This window comes from Calonectris borealis, chromosome 1 (assembly GCF_964195595.1).
Source record: "Calonectris borealis chromosome 1, bCalBor7.hap1.2, whole genome shotgun sequence".
NCBI classification, from domain to species: Eukaryota; Metazoa; Chordata; class Aves; order Procellariiformes; family Procellariidae; genus Calonectris; species Calonectris borealis.
In genome coordinates this window covers 56,350,209-56,371,090 of record NC_134312.1, presented here as the reverse complement: position 1 = coordinate 56,371,090, position 20,882 = coordinate 56,350,209, and the positions used below count along the sequence as shown (strand labels likewise).

Sequence of the window (20,882 nt, the reverse complement as noted above, 5' to 3'; positions counted from 1 at the left end):
TTAATTTCTTTGAAAATATTTCTAGTGACAATGTTTTTGATGTCAGTAATTAGATCACTGAAGACGGTTATTTTTCTTAGTTATTGTGAATGTGTGCTTTCTCTTGCATTGTAAATAAGTTTCAGTTTTCAAGTTTTTACATAGTTAGGGCAACCCTAAGTAAAAATTGGAAGGTGGAACTGCTGAAGAAACATACAAAAACAAATTATGCAATGTACTGAGCAAGGTGCAAACACGGTTTATGTGTTCTTTGTATTGTCCTGTCACCTGGGAGATCCAGCTTGGACAGGGCACTGTACAAATACTAAGCTAAAATATAAGAAATTGCTGATTTCCTTGTTCCACCACTGGCCAAAAAAAACCGCAAACACTTGCTGGTTTTACAGGCTGTTTGGTACGTCACACTACTCCTTAAAGCAAACAAATTGTAAAACCATAAAAATTGGCATTTTGTACAACAAGATGGGATACTAAGAATTAGTTTACTTCCCACCGTTCAGTGACTTGCTTTCACATCTTTCTAGGACAGCCAGTCAGCTTTCTTTAATAGTTGTGCCTAGTTTTTCATTGGAAAATCTTTCCTTTTGCAAGAAAATAGTGCAGTAGATGCAGTATTTCAAAAGTAATGCTTTACTTGTGCCTTTTTAAGTTTAAGCTGAAGGCACACGTACTCACCTCTGTTTATGTTTCTGTAAAATACGGGCTCATTTTATTCCTTGCCTGGAGCTCCAAGTCAGCAGTTCTCTTGGCGGAAACCTTCTCCTGTTTTGAGTTTGCTGTAAAAGTTTGTGGTTGTTAGATTGCAAAATATGTGAACTAAGAAAAGGAACGTTGTGTAAGATCAGGCTAATCGGATCTCACACTGCCCATGACCGATTGATGTGTCCTGGGACTTGGGACACAGCGTTCTCATCCACACATGAAAAACCCTATTCTATGTACAGAGTTGCTCACATGGTTGCATATTATGCAGGACTGGTATTCCTTTGCAGCAATAGGGTTCGTCCACTGCTGGAGGGAAAAATGAATAGGCTCTTTGGATTAATGGTCTCTTAAAGATAGTTGGTTTTACTGCTTTTGCACTGAAAGAGGCCATAAAGGAAAAGAAAGGGCCAGATGCATTTAGGAGTAGTAAAGGGTCTCATCTGTGTAGTGTGAATATCTTTTTAAAGATTAATTTCTGGTGATGTTTTTCTCTACCCTTTCCTACACCCTCTTTGCAGACCACTTCCAATGGATTGAATTCGATAGATGACATTGAAACAGGTAAAGACATTTCTCTTCTCTGATTTTTGTGGCTTCGGTAAGGTATCTGAGCAGGCTGGCAGGCCTGAGAGGTTCATCGTCTTCATTTGTGTCTCTTCTGCACACTCCTGGCTTTGGTAACTAGGAGGAGGAAAAGGTGGTGGGAAGCAGGAGTGTTTTTCCTGCAGAAAAGCTTTTTGTCCAGACCCAGTGAGGGACACGTCTGGGAATTAAAACGGTCGGCTGGGGTACACAGCTCTCTCCAGTTCTGCTTTCTAAAAGCTGGGCTTGGCAAAGCTTCTGAAACTCTGCTCCCAGCCAAAACAGTCCAGATGATAAAGTGAAGTTAAGGTTGTAGGCAGCTGTTTGTGCTCTGAGCGTGTATAGTCCTCCAAGACATTAAGGTGGAGGAAATGAAAACAAAGGGAGTCGGGAGAGCCGTGTTCACGGTTAGGCACCCAGGAGGAGCAGAAGGAGGGCTATGGGGTTGTTTTTCTCATGCTGGGAAACAAGTGACCTTAACTCTGCCCCTGTAGAAAGGCTTGCTACGTGCTTTGCCCTTTGTTGTGCGCTGGAGCATTGAACTTGCGCCTCTGAGCACATCAGCCTTTGTTGCTTTGAAAGGTAGCTCTGTGTGTGAAGGTAAGTGTGAAGACTTACCACTGCAAGTAGCAATTACTCTTTTTATAGAAAGAAACTAATTTCATTGTTAGGGTGCTTTGATGTCTATTTTGGAAAACATGTTAGTTCTCTGTTGAAGGCCAGTTCAGTAACTGAATGCTACGTGCAATCATGAGACCCAGTTCTGTGAATTAAGGAGAGTTTTTCACATTATCTTGCTGTGCTAAAATGAACTGGACTCCTACTGCAGAGTAAAGAGTGACTGCATCCAGTAAGCTCTTTATCTAATCAGGATTTGGTATAAGAGCAGCATGCCACCTTTGCTGCAGTTTAGGCAGAGAGCGCCTCTACTGCTAGGAAATCTTTTCAAAAGCACTGAAATTACATGTTATCCCATTGCCCTGAGAGTGGTGTGCCACCAGGAGGGCTGTGGGTGCTGAGTTCCTCGAGAGTTTCAGATTCAAAGCTTTTTTAGCAAGGTTTTTTTTTGCTTTTGTTTTGTTTTGTTTTTAAGATGCAAACTCCTGAAGCCCCTTCCTCCATGCTTTTCTTGAAGTCATCTGATTAACTCAGCCCTGCCCTGCACAGATCATGGCTCGGATCTGGCTCAGCATGGCCTTTGGCCAGCTAATGCACTAGGGAACCACTGCTGTTTTGGGAAGCGGAGCTAGAAACAGGGCTTTTAAAAGCACTGTACTTGCCCCTCTGGGACAGGCAGGTGTATGGCCAGAGAAGCTACCGGGTGGGAGGCATGGTATGAGAGACTTGGTTGGGAGGAGCGGGTGGACAAGACCCTCATTGAGCTTATAATAATAATACATGGGGCTTAGTGTCATGGCAGTGGCAGAAATCAGAGGGAGGCAGGTGTGGGCCTGTGATCTGCTCATCAAAGAAGGCTGTTTTATTTTTTTAAGGTGGAGCAAACGTTAGGTGAATGCAGGAGGTGCATGAGCTTTCTGGAAGGAGAGTACATGAGATGTGGGTATGGTGGCTGGTGAGTGAGGTCAGCAGATGGGGTGTCTGGAGGAAAGCAGGAATGGGAAAGGAGGGATAGGGGAAAAGATTGGACAGAGAGGGAGGGGAGGAAGGGCCTAAAGGGGTTTGGATGGTCAGGGAGTGGGGAGCAGGCATCTCCCTTCTGCCCTTTGCAAGTAGTGGAACCTGTTGGTCCCTGCTCTTCTCCTCACCCTTCACATGCAGTGAGCTGTGGGGGGTTCCATATCGTTCTCTGCCTTTTGGTCATGCGTTCAGCTTTTCAGGGTTTTGGGCCTCTTAGGGTGTGTGATGGCCTCTTTCCTCTGCTTCCCAGTCTGAGTGGGAACCAGAGGGCCTCGTTGATTCCTCAGAGAAGGTCTGAACTTCTGGATCCTTTGGGCCCCTGTCATTGTGATCCCTTTTACTCCCCGCTGCACGTGTCCCTGGCCCTTCCAGCATGTCCTAAACTTCTTGTTGGTCCCTGGAGGGATCTTGGCAGTACTCCAGATTTAAACATCTGAAAAACGGGAAGGCACAAGCCGTCCCTTTGTACTGAGGGAAATCTGGCCGAGCTACCAGCAATGAGGCCAGCACCAAGAGAAGCTGGATGGCTGGCTTGCGAGTGCAGCTGGGGGGCCCGTGCCAAAGGGAGATGAGCTGAGAGAAGTCATCACAAAGGGGGCATGTGGCTGGAGCCGAGCCTGATCTGAGGGGCAGCTGCAAAACTAAGGACATTTACAGCCTTCCTTTGAGCTGCTGCCTGTGGGGAATGTGTCCAGCTGCAGCGCTGAAAACCTGTGTAGGATCCCATAAGGTACAACATGTGCTTTCCTTCGATCACATGCATGAGGTTGTGGAGAGGGACCTGTGTCTGTCTCTTGCTGCTTTCCCTGCCTTTTGTCATGGCTCGGCCTCCGGTGCCTTGCACAGCGACCTCGGCTGTGGTCCATCCACATGGACCACTCGCAACAAATGCCGGAGGAAAGGTTGCAGGGGATGGTGGTGTGCTCCTGGTGGGGTTAGAGATAAAGGGGCTTCTGTGCGTTTGTCATCTCTGCAGTTGTTTTGTTCAGGACTTGGGGATTTGCAGGAACTGCTGATTTGCTGAACTCTCTAAGAAGGGCACCAAGACAGTTCTCGGTCAGTGATTGTGCGGTGTAGAGGATAGCAACATGGCTTACTCGCCCAGTCCCAGTTAGAAAGGGATGGCTGAGTTCTCATGGGGGCTGAGTGAGCAGAGCTTGTACAGACAGGATGCAGCATTTCTTGCTGGATCAAGATTTGTGTCTCGGAAGCTTGTCTAGTTTCTTTTCTGTTCTTATCAGTCTTTCTAATAAAAGGTATAGTCTCTCCTGTCCAAACTTTGTCTTGCTTGTAGCCTTAGACCGTCGTAGCTACAGTGCAGCCACTTCTATGTGGATGGAGAAGGTAGCATCTTTGTCTTATTTCTTTTCTTTTATTCCAGGACATCTGTACAGGGGCAGAATTAAGGTAGTTTGGGTGCTTGGTTTGAGAACTGCAAATGTAACGCTGCATTTTCCGAATTTCTAACATTTGAATTTCTTTTTTTTTTTAACCTTTAATTTTTTGGAGAATAAAATGCTCTTCTGTGAAGAATATGCTTGTAACCTTAACTTCACTTAACAGAGGTTTATATTGCATGATGGGAACATCTTACCGTTTCAGTAATGTACTGGAAAGGCAAGGAAGCCTTAGGGAAAATCACTGCCTCTCTCCTGCCCCGACCCTGGCTCACACAAGTTCCCAAGGGGATGTTTGCGGCTGAGGTATTGAGGGGGAGTGTGGACAGCAACCTCCCACCCGTGGACATCAGGAAGCACTCAAGAGCAGGGAATTTACTTGGGTAAAGACAGTTGAGTGAGTCTGATGGGGTTTTTTGGGGACACATTGTTAGCACAACCTGGTCTGAGCACCTGATCTCTGACTCTCTTCCCAGCAGGACCTTGTGTTTTTTATCTTCTGCCATTTAGGATGCCTGAGGTTTTAGAGAGGTTGTGCGCATAAGCAGGCTTTCAGCTGGGATATCGAAGCTCCAAGGAGTAGAGAAGGCAGTGATCTCTGCCAGATGCATTAGTGAGGAACATTAAAGAAAACACCAGGTGGTGGGTTATAGAGAAATTGGATTATGTGCCCCTGGCCTTTAGTCCTAGCCACAGTGAATTCAGTAACTGCCTAGCCACAGGTTTTGCGTTGTTCCTGGTTACTGTACGTGCTTGCCAAATCCTGGCAGTCAGTCTGGGCACTGGACCTTAGATCGTATGTCAGCTATCGGTGAGCCATTGGAGACTGGGAACAAAAATGAGAGGGCAAGGACTCTTCAGACCAGAGCCCCTCCTCTCAGAAAATTGGCATACTTGGTTTTTGTGATTTGATGGAGTTGTACTATATTGGTTTTGCCAGGCTGTGCTCTGCTTGCCTCCTGCAAGAGGCCCTCCTGGGTGACTGGCTCTGTTTCTCCCTCACCACAGACTGCTCTATGGACCTGCAGTGCCTCCCAGCTCCTGTGGCCACCTCCATCCCTGTGAGCGAGGGGCTGGCCCCTTTGCCCTCTGACTCAGATGCAAAGGGCTTGCCTACCTCGCTCCCTGCTGCCAGCTTGCTCCCATCTCCAGACTGCGTGTCCCTGCCAGTGCCTGAGAGTGTGGAGGACTTCACAGATGGGGACATCATTGGGGAAGAACTGGACTCCCTCCTGGACTCCCTCGCCGAAGGGTCACCATACCCTCTAGTAAGAGTGGGCGCTGCATGGATCCCCTGCTTCGTGTTCCAAATAGGTCCTTGGCGCATGTGGATATGCGTGCTGCCTCCCTCTCTCTTTCTGTCACTCTTTCTGCCTAGCTCTTCCTCTGGCAAAACTCATTCATTCTTTCTTTTATTTCTGCAACTGGCTTGTAAGTATCTAAAGAGCCCGCCTCCAAGCCTGCTTTGCTGTATGCAACTTCATGGAGCTGCCCCTCAAAAGGTACCCGAGATAGCCTTCCCCTGCCATCACCTTCCCGCTGGCCTCTGGTGTCCATAGAGTTGAAGCAGGCCTGAGGGTAGAAATAAGTGTGCTGAAGCAGGAATGATGGATGTATTTTATACAGTGGGCATGCTCTAATCTCCTTGCATTTTGTGCAGGCTGCATTCGGCCTAAGCTCTTTGAACAGGTCTGGGAGCTGTGGAGACAATCTGTATTGATACTTATGTTGGATTTTAGTTGCCAGTGTTGCTGATGTTATGCGAGCCAACTTGGGTCTGGAAGCAATATAATCATATTCATGCAGGATGCCTTTCTAGCCAAAAAGCTCTGATGCGAGGTGCCACGAGTAATGGTTGTTACCCTGACCTTGGTGCTGTGTGTACTCAGCTGCACTGTTTCTCGACCTGAGCTGGTTTAAGTGTCCAGCACAGGGCTTTGCCTTGCCTACTGACGAGCTCAGGTAGCCCGACACCTCCTCAGGGACCTCGATCTAGACTGTGTGTGGTGTAGATAGATTGGAAGGTCTGTGGGAAGTCTGCAGGCGGATGGAGCTGCCAGGTACCCTTTTGCTTCAGATAATACAGCATGCACTTGAGTGAGAGCCTGTTGCTCTTTGTGTTCACTCATTCTCTGTTCCTCGTTCCTAATGTGCTGTTTATCCTCCCCCTTCCTGATTCCCCAAAGTCTCTGGTCCAGGGCACCATTCCTACCAACCTGCCAACAGAGATGCCCCAGCTGATCCCTGTGTTTCCGGGGGGAACTCCGCTGCTGCCCCCAGTCGTGACAGCCAGCATCCCTGTCTCCACCCCGCTGCCGCCTGCTTCCTTTGGCCTGGTGATGGATCCCACCAAGCAGCTCTCCTCCTCCTCTGTCCTGGACGCCTTCGAGGCCCCGCCGGGAGGAAGTGGTGGCTCCACCTTAGATTCGCTGGATTCCCTGGATCTGCTCCCCTACACAGACTCACGGCTTGATGCACTGGACTCCTTTGGGACAAGCAGAGGGTCGCTGGATGCCTTGGATTCCTTTGCCATTGGTAGGTGTGGGACTGATGGGGTTTTGTGCTGCTTTACCTGTGAATGCGTGCCAAAATTATTTCCTTTAGTGCTGAGGATATCTGTCACATAACTCTGTCTGACGGTGCTGCAGAATGGGAGTACAAATGTAGAATGTCTTGGACAGAGCAGCTGACTATGTCTAGCTCAGGAGTAACGAGAAAGGCTATAGGTGTGTGTAATCCCAGAGGATGTGTGTGAAATCTCAGAGGAGAAAGGAACACAAAGGTGTATAATGATGAGCGATGAGATTTAAACCTGGCTTGGTGTCCAGGACACCTCCCTTGGCAGAATTTGCTAGGCTATAACATGATTCCTCCACCCTCTCCAATGGCTTGTTGACATTCTGGACCAAATGAGCAAAATCCTGGTGACTGTTTTAGATGATATAGGACCTTGTTGCGCTGGGCAGAATGGTAGAGGCCACGGTAGGCCTCTCCCATCTCTGGATTCAGGGCAGTGAATGTCCTGTTGAATGGGGCACTGCACTCTCATGTCACAAGGAGCAAAGCTGTGGAGGATGGTGGGCAAAGACTAGGTCCCCTCCTGTCCCGGGAGGGAAGGCAGGCTGCTTCTTGGCTAACTTGTCCCCAGTATTGCAGCAAAAGTGTTTTGAGAAGAGCAGAGATTGTCCAGTCAGCACTTCAACACTCAGCTTCACCTCAGCATTGGGCTACCTTGGAGTTGCCACCTTGGGAATGCCAGCGCTCAGCAACATAGAGTTGGGTTCAGTAGGGTTTGGGGAATAAGGCCTTTCCTGGAGTTTTTCCAAGACTTAGGCGGTTTGGGGGAAAAGTACTAAAATAAATAAAGCAAATGGATTTAATAAGCATTTGTTTGTCTTTTTGTGAGCAGAACTGCCTCTGAAAGTGAAATGATTGTTTTTGTTTTGTGGGGCTTTTTTCCCCTTCTTTTGCCCAGAAGAAACTAACCCTCAGGAACTGCGACACCCACCTGGCAGCCAAAAACCATCCCCCGTGGTGAGTGAGCCGCTCCCCCGTGCTGATGTTCCAAGGTGCTCTGGACCCAAGGTAGTAGTGACTCGGGTGATGTAGGTAATTTGGGCCCCTCTTCTTAACCTGCCCCAGTGAGTGTTGCCTCTCATGTTGTGGCAAGGCAGGTAAAGATTTCCCCAGAGTCAGTAGGAAAATGTTTGTTCCATCTTCATTTTTGTCTGCAACTCTGCATATTGCCAAGGTAAACATGGTGTGACCTAGGTTGTAGGCTCAGCAGGGGATCATGGAGGCCAGTGTCCCACTATCTCTGGCAGCCACATAACACTGAAGGATGGGGCGGAGTAAGCCAGCTTTGTCTTAAAACTAGTGAGGTTCTTTGCTCCTCTCTGCCCCTGTCAGGAGGCTTTTCCAGATACACTGTTCTGCCCCTGTCCCATGTCTCCAGTCTTGGAGGAAAAGGAGAGGATTATCTATGGTTAGCAAGTTTTCTTAAGTTCCTGGTGTCCTGCTATCCCTTTTATTTCATTGTAGAGCCAAGTCTCTGTCCTCATATTAATCTGCTCCCTGAAGACTCACTGATAAGTGGTTTGTTTTTTTCCCGGGTTGGGATAGGGTTGATTTGAGAGTCTTCAAAAGCAGAGTTGGTCATGATGGAAGGAATGGGAAGGAGTGAGGGGGGCATTTTGTTCTGTGGCTCATGATAGAAAACTGAGGTCCCTTACCAAGAGAGAAGGAGGCCCATCTTTGAAGTGAACATACTATGCTGTTTGTTATCTTTGAAAAGGTTGCCTGCAGCTCTTTTGGAAATGTAGTTTCAGATGTGAATATTTCGGTGAGAGGGAAAATGAGGAAGGTTTTTGAGACTGGAATGGGGCAAGGGATTAGAGAGGTTTCTTACCCATGTGGTTGCAGAGCTGGTACGTGTGTTTCCACTCAGGTCAGCCTTGGTGGAGTGAGTCACCCAGCTGTGCCCAAGGTCACCGAGCACCTGCTGTCCCAGCCGGAACCAGTAATGCCCAACACAGCCCTGCTGGTGAAGAACCCCCTGGCATCCACTCACGTCTTCAAACAAGCCTGTCATATCTGCTACCCTAAAACAGGTGATGCGTTTGCTCTGCCACCCAGAGCGCTGGCCTGGGCTAGAGTTTGCCTTACCCTGAGCTGATGGGGTTATTCTCTCCTGCAGGGCCCAAGGCTGGCGATTACACCTATCGGGAAGGCTTGGAGCACAAGTGCAAGCGGGACATCCTGCTGGGCAGGCTGAAGAACTCGGAAGACAAGACCTGGAAGAGGATCCGTCCTCGCCCAACCAAAACCAACTTTGTAGGATCCTATTACCTGTGCAAAGGTGATCTGGAGGGGATAAGGCTGTTGGTGGCTGGGAAGGGGCTGTACGCTGCATGCCAGGGGAGGTCGGGAGGGAACTTACAGTTGGTATCACCTGCTCTCTTTGGGGTCTTCCTGTGCCATCAGTAGCCCATGGACCGGGAGGCTCAGTACAATGAAAGGCAATAAGCTCCTGTGCTGTGAAGAGCAGGCAGCTTTTAAAGCGGTGAAGCAGAAGAGTTGCAAAGGCTTAGTGAGGCGCTGTGTACAGCCAAGCGCTCAGAGCTGCCCTGTTGACATGGGCTTTGCTGAGAACCTGCCTCCTCTATATGTGCCTGCATTAGTCTCATCCCACCCAGCAGCCCCATGGCAGGGCTGTGGCTCTGCCTAGGGAAGAGCTCTCTCTGCCTGCTCCTTTTCTCCAGTCCATCCCTCCGTACGTGCAGGCAATATGACCGGACTGGTCACTGAGGCAGTGTCATTACAAAGTACCTAATGAGGTGGGGAGCTTGCAAGAGCCAAGATAACAGGGCTCCTTAGTGCTGGGCCACTAGGAGAACTTAATCTGGATTGGCTTTAAAAGGGGTTGGTTAAATTGTGGTCTGTCCCAGGCCAGGCACTGAATTAAAGCAGGCCTCCATTTTGAGACGGTTTCCACAACAGATGGCATTACTTGAGATTGCCACCATTGAGTAGTTTGCATTAACTTTCCTGAATGTCTTGGTATAGTCAAACTTGGGGGGAGATGTCTTTTCTTTTTTCTTTAACTCTGTGTTTTCTTGCTTTCAGCTCCTTGTGAGGTGTGGGCAGTGGGAGGAGACGAGAGAGAGTTTAGTTTCTGACTGGGCCGCCCTCCCTGTGTGGTGGTGTGTGCTGTTTGTTGCTTTGTAGATATGCTTAACAAGCAGGACTGTAAGTACGGGGATAACTGCACCTTCGCGTACCACCAGGAAGAGATCGACGTGTGGACGGAGGAGAGGAAGGGGACCCTCAACCGTGACCTCCTCTTTGACCCGCTAGGTGGGATCAAGCAGAGCAGCCTCACCATTGCCAAGCTCCTCAAGGAACATCAGGGCATCTTCACCTTCCTCTGTGAGGTACAGAGCTGGCGGGAGGGAGCAGGCACCCTTCATCATCTCCTCAGTATGTATCTGGACCATTGGTATGTTGATAGTTGCCGTCACGGAAAGATGGTGGAATGACTTGCACAACTGGAGTGCTGCAATGGATGGCTATAAACTCTTCAGAAGGGATAGCCATGAAAGGAGAGGTGGTGTATAGACCTGTATGTTAGGGAGTGTTTTTATTGTCGAGAGCTTAATGATGGTGATGATAGAGTTGAGTGTTTATGGGTAAGAATCAAGGGGAAGGCCAACAAGGCAGATATCATGGCGGGAGTCTGTTATTGACCACCCAACCAGGACGAAGAGGCAGACAAAATATTCTATAAGCAGCTGGGAGAAGTCTCACAATTGCTAGGCCTTGTTCTTGTGGGGGACTTCAACTTACCAGATGTCTGCTGGAAATACAGCACAGCGGAGAGGAAACAGTCTAGGAAAGTTCCTGGAGTGTGTGGAAGATAACTTCCTGATGCAGCTGGTGAGAGAGTCAACCAGGGAAGGCACCCCGCTGGACCCGTTGTTTGCGAACAGAGAAGGACTTGTGGGTGATGTGATGGTTGGAGGCCGTCTTGGGCATAGCGATCACGAAATGCTAGAGTTTTCGATTCTTGGAGAGATAAGGAGCGGGGTCAGCAGAACTGGTGCCTTGGACTTCCAGAGGGCAGACTTTGGCCTGTTCAGGAGACTGGTTGACAGAGTCCCTTGGGAGGCCATCCTGAAGGGCAAAGGAGTCCAGGAAGGCTGGACATTCTTCAAGAAAGAAATCTTAAAGGAGCAGGAGCAGGCCGTCCCCATGTGCTGAAGGACATGCTGGTAGGGAAGAAGACTGGCCTGGCTGAACAGAGAGCTTTGGCTGGAACTCAGGAAAAAAAGGAGAGTGTATGACCTTTGGAAGAAGGGGCAGGCAACTCAGGAGGACTACAAGGATGTTGTGAGGTTATGCAGGGAGAAAATTAGAAGGGCCAAAGCCCAACTAGAACTTAATCTGGCTACTGCCGTAAAAGACAATAAAAAATGTTTTTATAAATACATCAGCAACAAAGGGAGGGCTGAGGACAATCTCCATCCTTTATTTGATTTGGAGGGGAACATAGAGGAAAAGGCTGAGGTACTTAAGGCCTTCTTTGCCCCAGTCTTTAATAGTAAGACCAGTCGTTCTCTGGGTACCCAGCCCCCTGAGCTGGAAGACAGGGACAGGGAGCAGAATGAAGCTCCCGTAATCCAAGGGGAGATGGTTAGCGACCTACTACTCCACTTAGACACACACAAGTCTATGGGGCTGGATGGGATCCACCCAAAGGTACTGAGGGAGCTGGCAGAAGTGATCACCCAGCCACTTTCCATCATTTATCAGCAGTCCTGGCTAACCGGGGAGGTCCCAGATGACTGGAGGTTAGCAAATGTGATGCCCATCTACAAAAAGGGCTGGAAGGAGGGTCCAGGGAACTACAGGCCTGTCAGTCTGACCTCGGTACCAGGGAAGGCTATGGAGCAGATCATCCCGAGTGCCATCACGTGGCACATATGGGACAACCAGGTGATCAGGCTCAGTCAGCGTGGGTTCATGAAAGGCAGGTCCTCCTTGAGTCACCTGATCTCTTTCTATGACAAGGTGACCCGCTTAGTGGATGAGGGAAAGGCTGTGGATGTTGTCTACCTAGGCTTTAGTAAAGCCTTTGACACCGTTTCCCACAGCATTCTCCTGGAGAAACTGGCTGCTCATGGCTTGGATGGGCATGCTCAACTGGCTGGGTGGGCAGGCCCAAAGAGTTGTGGTGAATGGAGTTAAATCCAGCTGGTGGCCAGTCACAAGTGGTGTTCCCCAGGGCTCCATACTGGGGCCAGTTCTGTTTAATATCTTTATCAATGGTCTGGATGAGGGGATCGAGTGCACCCTCGATAAGTTTGCAGATGACACCTTGAGGGTGGGAAGGCTCTGCAGAGGGATCTGGACAGGCTGGATTGATGGGCCGAGGCCAATAGTATGAGGTTCAACAAGGCCAAATGCCGGGTCCTGCACTTGGGTCACAACAACCCCATGCAATGCTACAGGCTTGGGGAAGAGTGGCTGGAAAGCTGCCAGGCAGAAAAGGACCTGGGGGTGTTGGTCGACAGCCGACTGAATATGAGCCGGCAGTGTGCCCCGGTGGCCAAGAAGGCCAACAGCAGGGCCTGTATCAGAAATAGTGTGGCCAGCAGGACTAGGGAAGAGATTGTTCCCCTGTGCTTGGCACTGGTGAGGTCGCACCTCGACTGCTGTGTTCAGTTTTGGGCCCCTCACTACAAGAAAGACATTGAGGTGCTGGAGCGCGTCCAAAGAAAGCAATGAAGCTGGTGAAGGGTCTAGAGCACAAGTCTTATGAGGTGCAGCTGAGGGAACCGGGGTTGTTTAGCCTGGAGAAAAGGAGGCTGAGGGGAGACCTTATCGCTCTCTACAACTGCCTGGAAGGAGGTTGTAGCGAGGTGGGTGTCGGTCTCTTCCCCCAGGTAACAAGCGATAGGACAAGAGGAAATGGCCTCAAGTTGCACCAGGGGAGGTTTAGACTGGATATTAGGAAAAAATTCTTCACCGAAAGGGTTGTCAAGCATTGGAACAGGCTGCCCAGGGAAGTAGTGGAGTCACCATCCCTGGAGGTATTTAAAAGGTGTGTAGATGTGGTACTTAGGGAGATGGTTTAGTGGTGGTCTTGGCTGTGTTAGGTTAACAGTTGGACTCAATGATCCTAAAGATCTTTTCCAGCCTAAACGATTCTATGATTCTGTGATTCTGTATGTCCCACCCAGTGCCCTGCTCCCAGAAGGGCAGTGAGCAGTGGATGCATCTGTGTAGGAGAAAGGAGAGGTAGTTTTCCTCCTCAGCCCTGCAGCTGAACCAGGTGCACACAGCCTCATGGGATCACCTGTCTCTTCCCCCGTCTTGAGATGTTGCTTTGAATTGTAATTTAGCCCCAGCTACTTTAGAAATCAGAACCCCGTAATGCAACAAATTCCCACTTGATGTCTGTGCTGAGCCACTGAGTTGGTCGGTTAAGGATTGGCTTGTACCATCTTGATGCTCTGCAGCAGAGAGTTCCCTGCACTGGCAGTGGTACATGTGAAAGGACATGTTCTTTGCTGTGAACTGGCTGTTCTTTTATTTCTCCCCATCGTTTCCCCCTTGTTCTTGCTCTGTTGGCTGACTGGGAAAGAATATGTGGCTCTGACTGAAATTTTTCCAACCACAATGGAAAATACTGTTGAGAATAAGCCAAAAAATGTTGTCCGGAAGCTTTTCCAAAAATTTGCTTGCTTTATTTTAAAGCCCTACCACAAAGTTTTCACCAGGCTGCTTCTAACTTTGAACATTAGCATAGGCTGGCTCTAGTTCTTCTTCCCTTTCCAAGTGAAGTGGCTCTGGTTCACTGCTCTCTAAGATTTTCCCAGCATCCTAATTCTTCTCTTCTCAGATTTGCTTTGACAGCAAACCCCGGATTATCAGCAAAGGGACCAAGGACACACCGTCTGTCTGCTCCAACCTTTCTGCCAAACACAGTTTCCATGACAACAAGTGAGTGAACATTTTTGTGCTGATGGGAGCAATCTCTCACAAGTCCAGCCAGTTCAACTCCAGGGCCCTGGTCTCTTTCTTTCCTCCCCATGGGTTGCAATCATAGGGCAGCGGAAAGCATGATAAATAGCACCGTGTGCTTCACCCTGTGTGTTTTGCTCCTGGTGCTGAGGGATTTCAGGCATCAGCAAAGCCCTTTGGAGTCAGCCTAAGTTTTCCATTGACTTAATTTGCCTTTCAGTTTGGCCTTTACATAAAGGTCAAACCACAGATCCTCTAGCTCAGGATCCTGCTTCTGACTGGCTGGTAATGAATGTTTAGGAAAACAAGTATAAGAAACGTGTAAAGTACATAATAACACATCCCCTTCTGGTTCCTGGCCAACCTGAGACTTAGGGACTTGCTGAGCCAGAGGAGTTGGTATCTTTGCTGCATATTTTGAAATGTGTCTGATCTCTGAACTTAAGCAGAGCATCACCCATGGGCCGAGGAGATTGAAAATACCTACCTAGGATTGATGGGGTGAGAGGGCAGGGGTTTGGTTTTCCCAATGGGAGTCTGCCTCTCCCAGCGTTGATTTTCTGTGTCCTTTGCCTGCCCAGTCAAATATCTGAATGTCACATGTAAGGAGGAGGGGGTGAAGATTTGATCCTCTGGTGCTTCATATTTCTCTGGCCTGGCTGCAGGTGTCTGGTCCACATCGTGCGTTCCACCTCCTTGAAATACTCCAAGATCCGCCAGTTCCAGGAGCACTTCCAGTTTGACGTGTGTCGACATGAGGTGCGTTATGGCTGCCTGCGTGAGGACAGCTGCCACTTTGCTCATAGTTTCATCGAGCTCAAGGTCTGGCTGCTGCAGCAATATTCAGGTGAGTGTGACGTGGTGCAGGGCTGGTGATGTGTACAAGTGCCCTCCGGTGTGTCCCTGGGGCCAGTTGAGAGGGGAAGGGGGTGATTTGGGAGCATGGAGAAGTTGTCACTGACTTGTGCATATACTTACTCTGTCTCCTCAGGGACACAGAAAAGAGAGCCAAGGTGTCTGTGAGATGATTTGGCCCTTGTCCCTTTACATGTGCTACTGTAATTTGCAGACCAGGAAGCCTTTCCCTTGGGACCAGCTGCATAAGTTGAAATGATTATGCACCTCTGATCCCCAGAGGTGTTTTGGTGCTTAAATCCTGTGCAAGACCCTAAATAGCAATTGGGCCCCTGAGTGAGCGTCTGGTGCGGTGGGAATGGCAGCACGCGCAGGTGACAAAGCAGTTATATAAAGGAAGGCTGTGCATCTCCAGTTTCTCTAAACAAATTCACCAACAGTGGGAAATGACAAGATACTTGGTGTTTCCCAAAAAGGCTTTGATGACATACCTCTGAAGAGGCTATTGCAGAAATTATATTCAGGTCACTCATATAATGACACTGCCACATCTGGCACTTTGAGTCCTCTCTCTCTCTCTGTGACACATTGGAGGGTTTCTCTTGCTGCTCTCCTGTTAACTGAGTAGATGCTGGTCCACCCACAATGCTACCTACATCTTTTTTCACCACAGGATCTTGTTTACTGCAGGACCCAGCCTGGTATGGGAGTACTTCAGAGGGGAAAAACTTTACGGATGTTTCTCACCATTCTTTAATGTAATTGGGAGCAACTTCTTCAATTTATTGTTCAAGCGCCTGTCACTGTTGTTCGGTGCAGTCCTTGGCCTTGGCTTGGCTCATGAGGGACAGTGACGAACAAATAGCACACTGTGGCAAATGCCATCTTTTATTCTTCCCGGTTGGCCTCACTTACTTGTGGCCACAGGAAATTAAAAAATTACACCACCAGAGTTCCTAAGACAGCATGTTGCCTGTGAGCCGTAGGCCACCATTGCTGCCCTACATGCTTATGATACTGCCCGTAGTACTCTGAGCACTCTGATGTTCAAGGACCTTGCTCTTTCCCCACCCCGTGGTTGGTTTATTTTTGTTGGTGGTTTTCTTTTTAGAAAAAGTTTCTTTGCTTGCTCCTTCTGTCCCTCCCTATTCCTTCCTCTTCAGCCTGTAGAAGAAATGGTTAGATCGATTTTTGCTTTTTGCCTTCTTTACCTGAAGAAGTGATTTCCAAAGGGGAAGCTGAGGAGGTGAAACAAGCTATGAGTTTAGCTGCAAAGGTGGCCAGTAAGCCTTGTGCTTATTCCCATCTTTTCCAACAATGGGACAGCCATCATCTTTTTGATTTTTTTCTAAAGGGCTGTTATATGTGAGCTTGCTTTCCTTGTGAATTTGCCTTCCTGGAGTGGTAGTTTATTACCTCTCTTCAGTGTAGCCCTCATTATAGAAACAGAGATGAAAGGTAGTTGTCACCATTCTCTGGGAATGCTTGAGCTTTGGAGCAGAGAGTTTGATTTCTGGCTTAGCAAGAATAGGAAGGGGGCATCATTCATAGCAGCTTGCATTTGAAACCAGTGGGCTGTGCGTTTCACAGCCATTTGAGCTTTTACAGAGCTTGTGGCTTTGTTCATGGGGATAAAGGATTGTATTAGTGGACTAAAGGTTCCCAAGATCTGAAAATGTGGACAGGCAGGACTGTTTTCTTGTTCACTGTGGCTTTTCACAGACATATCTTGCTATCTTCTTCCATCAGGGGAAATCACTAATGATGTTGCAAAAGATGCTGAAATGTTACAAGTAATCAATACATGGGCCTTTTGGTTCCCAGATCATCTTTTTGGGACAGTTCATGCTTTGGAGAGCTGGTGTATTGGAAAACATCCTTTCATATTTGGGAGGGTTTTTTTCCCCAACCACTACATTTCTAGACCGTATTGTTGAGTCAGTTCATATTTCTGGGACTGGAAGAAGGCAGTCACTTGCTAAGAACTTCATTTGAAATTCAGTCTTCTGACAAGAGCTGTATATGCTTCTCCCGTTGGTTCTGCACCTCGAGGATCACAGTGCAGGTGTGCAGAATGGAGAAGATGGGAGCTGCTTCGGCCCTTTCTCTGCCAGGTCTAGTGCAGCACGTTAATTTTTTGCTGTGGTTTTCCCAGCTGTATAGTTTTTGTCCCCAAAGTACAGATCAGCATTGTCCAGCCCTGGATTACTTGGACACGGAAGAGGGAGTTACAGTTTTTCTAATTCTACACAGTTTCTTCTGGGATTAATGGTTAAGGCAGAGAAAATCCACAAACAGCTTTGACCTGGGATGCCAGTTATGCAGCAGCTGCTATTTTGGAGGCCTGAGCAAATGTTCTTGAAGAATAGTAAAGTTCCCTGAATGCTTTTCATCCTGTCCAAGCCCTATACAAACAGCAGTATTGTTGCCTGGCAGGGACCTGGACAGCTGGAATCACAGATGGGGAAACTGAGGTCAGGAATGCTGTGACTTACACACAGTTACACACAGCCTAAGCTGAGATGAAAACTTGTGTTTGCTGGCCTTTAAGTTCTGGAACATGCTGGCTCCCAGATCAAAGATCGTGTCCATGTGGCATGCCTGGGGAACACCTCACTTTTATTATTAAAGTTGTAGGCAAAAGCAAAGCAAGCAATTTTGCAACCTCTCTATGCTGGGGGTGCTGCATCAAGGCCATCCTCAGCACCCACTTATTGTAGTCAGCTGGCCATTCTAAGATACTTGCTTCAGTTTGTTTTGGCAGCTATCTCGGGTCTTTATAGCACTTAAATAACATGGCTTTTTTGTAACAGAGTCCTCACATTGACCAGACAGTTGTTACTCTTACATACTTTTCTCTTGCCGATTAGTGCTCTGAGAATCGTAGCGACCATCTAGCTGGTTGGTGCTGGCAGGGGCTGTTCCCTCACCACTTGAGTTGGTCAGGAGCTAATTCCTTAGATAAGGTCTGACCAACCCTTTTTCTTGTCTAATGTTGCATTTCTGATTCCTGAAACCTTGCAGATCTTTCCTTGCTGGTTACATACTAGCAGCTGTTCCTTGGTTGGTTTTGCACTGTCAGGCTTTCCTTGCTACCTTGGTTGCACTTGGTGTTTGTTGAATTTCAGCTTTCCTCTTTGCCTATTGATTGATGGGCAGCCCCCACAACTTGAAGTCTGTAACCGGCTAATTAATCCCAGCAGGGATTAGGTCAGACTTCTAGGGTGCTGGAGATGCTAGATGTCACAGTGGGATATCTGTGATCTTCCAAGCTAGTGGCAAAAACTCCAATATACAGTAGATCAACAGTAACAAAGCATTGTCTTCAGGGCCTTGGGTAGAATCTGTGGATATGGTGTTGGGGGACAGCCTTGGTCAAGGTCTTGACCCCTAGTCAAGAATCATCATCTTAGAGGCAGCCTGAGCAGATCGCCAGGTCTGAATGAGCCCAGGAGACCAAACTCTTCCCCTTTCATTTGGCTTGTGTGGAGAGAGGAGCTTCCTTAGCCTGTGCTTAAACACGTTCTGTGGTCACGCAACCCATGACCTGACATTATCAGTGGGACTGTTGGGAGCTGTCAGCCACACAGGGGTTCCTAAGCGCCAACATAGGAATTCCTGCAACCCCTCCCTCCCTCTCTTCTCCTAGCCAAAGCAGGGTAGCTCAGTCCTGTCTCCTTTTGTTCCCAGGAATGACCCACGAAGATATTGTGCAGGAATCGAAGAAGTACTGGCAGCAGATGGAAGCACATGCCAGCAAACCAGCCAACAGCATGGTAAGAAAGGTGCATCTAGGGCTTGCAGCCTGGTTTTGCTCCCAACTGTTCCAGCACTTTCTCTCTTTTCCTTCCACTGCTGTGCCTGACAGGTCCCAGGCAAACCAGGCTGGCCATTGAGGAGGACAGCAGAGAGCTTTCCTGGTTGCAGTGCTAGTGATGACCTTTGTGCCTTGTTTTGCAGCATTGTTATCTGCTCTGTTCAGTGGTGGGGTGAAGCCTCCAGAGCAGGGAGGGCAACGCACAGAGAATGGTGCTTCCTGTGACACCTTGCTAGTGAAATCGTGAGACTTCGGGGACCATGGCCACACAGAGTGGGGACCAAAGGTGTCCTGCTGCCCTGTAGTGGCCAACGGACGATACGGCAGTTTGAAGGACTTTAAGAAATGACTCATGACCCACAGGACTGCTCTAAATTCAGGAGTGGGTGGAACTTGCAGCTCAGGTGCTGTTGAGGCTGGGCAGAGACCTTAGTGGTGCTTTGCCAGGAGGAGGCTGTGAGCTTTGCCTCTCGTTGTGCCACCAGTCTCTCAGTGTGGGAGAAGGTGCCTCTGGCTGCACCCTCCAGCACTGCCGAGAGCTTTCTCTGGAGAGGTGTGTTAAAAGCAAAGGGCACCTCTTTATTTGCTTTCTTCCAACCTGTTGGCTATGGGTGGTGCTGCCTTATCCTTTCTTTTCCCCAGTGGGGTGTTCTGTAGTGTAGGAGCAGAGCCCACCCAATGAGGACGATTCCCAGCCCTGAGGTTGAACTAAAGCAGTTTTGCCATTAGAACAGGGAGGTTTTTGTTCTTTAATACCTTCTTTCAGAAGATATGTCTGATGAGATGAGAAACTTCATGCCTCCTAGCAAGCTCTCAGGCATAGGAGCAGTTCTCTCCCCTGCAAAATGGTGGAGAAAGTGTTGTGAATCCTTTTTGTTCCCACTTGACAGCTTGCTTTCCTCTTGTGGAGGCCTGAGCTCGCCACCCCTTGGCCTGTGCCTTAGTGTCAGAGCAAGGGTGCTTCACCGTTGTCTGGGACCTCTCACCCAGGAGTCCCTCTGCAGAGACCAGCACTGAGTGCAGCCTGTGAGCACCCTGCGGAGGAGGTGTTTTATAGGAAACGGATCTGAGTCACTCACGTGGTGTGTAGGAGCTTTTTTTGGCTAGGTTACAGGCCAGCAGAAGTGTTCTGAAGGCTATAGGGCACTGATGCTGGGGAAAAGTAGGTCTGATGGGCATGGCTTAGCCCAACAAGAAAGATCAGGTGACTGCACTGATGCTTGCAGTGGGCTCTGTGTCTACCTATGTACTGGTTATGCTGCATGAGATGGAGTCATTGTTGAGGAGGCGCTCGGCATCATACCTGTGCGGCCTGTTCTGCTGTTGTGGTCTGAAATGGTTGGGAGAGAGGAATGAGAAGCAGCAGTCTATAGTAACCAAGGTCTCTAGTTCCTAAAGCCATCTGACTTGCTTAAGGAATATGTTCTAGCCTCTCAGGAAGCTGAGAGGACAAGTTTCTACAGCCCGTATTACATGAGAAGTGAGCCTGAATGATCTGAATGGTCCCTGCAGACAAAGCTGGCTATGATCTCTTTCTGCTTGGTGTGGGGACAGAGGCAGCTGCCTGCATCTCCACAGTGGAGGAAACCAAGTGTGAATTTGCAGCAGTTGGTGACAGTAGTTGGATTGATATCAGCAATCCCTGCCCCATGGAGTCTAGTGACTGGTTCTGTCCTGCCTGCTGCGAATCTGCCTGCATTTTTCAGAAAGCTCTGTCTTGCCATTCTCTGTGCATAATCTGGGGATAAAAAAAAATAGATGGACAGCTGTTTTCCTGTAAGCCTTGCAGCTTCAAATTCACCTTTGTCTGGAGGTGCTGCTGTTGGAAGAACAAGTTGTTCAGCGACCGTGGTCAGAGCATGTCCTCTGAAGCACATGGGATCTGGATGCTGAGCGAGGGTTTCGTTTCTGGCTGTTAGGGCTTGCAGGGGGCAGAGGATCAGCAAGAGAAACACCAGCATCTGCAACATCAGCTGTCAGGGGATGGGCAGAGAGCTACAAGTTTCTGGGCCCTGTGGGCAGTGTTAGGGCTGATGGCCAATGGCAAAATCTGGTTGTGCCCCACAAATGTCCGTTGCAGAGCTGGAGCGCACCCTCCACCCTTCCAGGGCATCACTTTGTGCGGAGACGAAGCAGCAGCCGTGTTGGTACAGTCAGAAAGTGCCTACCAGCGGCACCATCAGTTGTCTGTAGGGATTGGCAGCCTGGCACTGGCACTGTGCAGGGAGACAGAGTCAAGTCGGTCAGACGCATGTGTTTGCAATAGCAAACCGTGGCTTTGGCATCAGCACGTACTCAGCCAGAGGGCTGTGGTCCGGGATGAGACACTGGCTTGCTGCCGAAGACCCTGGGGGCAGGACTAA

General features: G+C 48.9%; 1 protein-coding gene across 11 annotated transcripts in view; it reads left to right on the top strand.

Moving 5' to 3' along the window:
* Nucleotides 1-20,882, top strand: part of ZC3H7B (zinc finger CCCH-type containing 7B) — a 50,484-nt gene that overhangs the window by 15,719 nt on the left and 13,883 nt on the right. For 4 of the 11 annotated variants that reach the window (XM_075154007.1, XM_075154006.1, XM_075154046.1 and 1 more), the window contains 10 exons: nucleotides 1,224-1,266; nucleotides 5,331-5,590; nucleotides 6,509-6,857; nucleotides 7,798-7,910; nucleotides 8,770-8,932; nucleotides 9,019-9,180; nucleotides 10,050-10,255; nucleotides 13,726-13,826; nucleotides 14,513-14,694; nucleotides 18,393-18,478. In XM_075154007.1, coding sequence (XP_075010108.1) covers nucleotides 1,224-1,266; nucleotides 5,331-5,590; nucleotides 6,509-6,857; nucleotides 7,798-7,910; nucleotides 8,770-8,932; nucleotides 9,019-9,180; nucleotides 10,050-10,255; nucleotides 13,726-13,826; nucleotides 14,513-14,694; nucleotides 18,393-18,478 — 1,665 coding nt within the window. The remainder of the gene's footprint in view (nucleotides 1-1,223; nucleotides 1,267-5,330; nucleotides 5,591-6,508; nucleotides 6,858-7,797; nucleotides 7,911-8,769; nucleotides 8,933-9,018; nucleotides 9,181-10,049; nucleotides 10,256-13,725; nucleotides 13,827-14,512; nucleotides 14,695-18,392; nucleotides 18,479-20,882) is intronic. The other 7 variants (XM_075154037.1, XM_075154009.1, XM_075154028.1 and 4 more) reach the window with 5 other exon arrangements.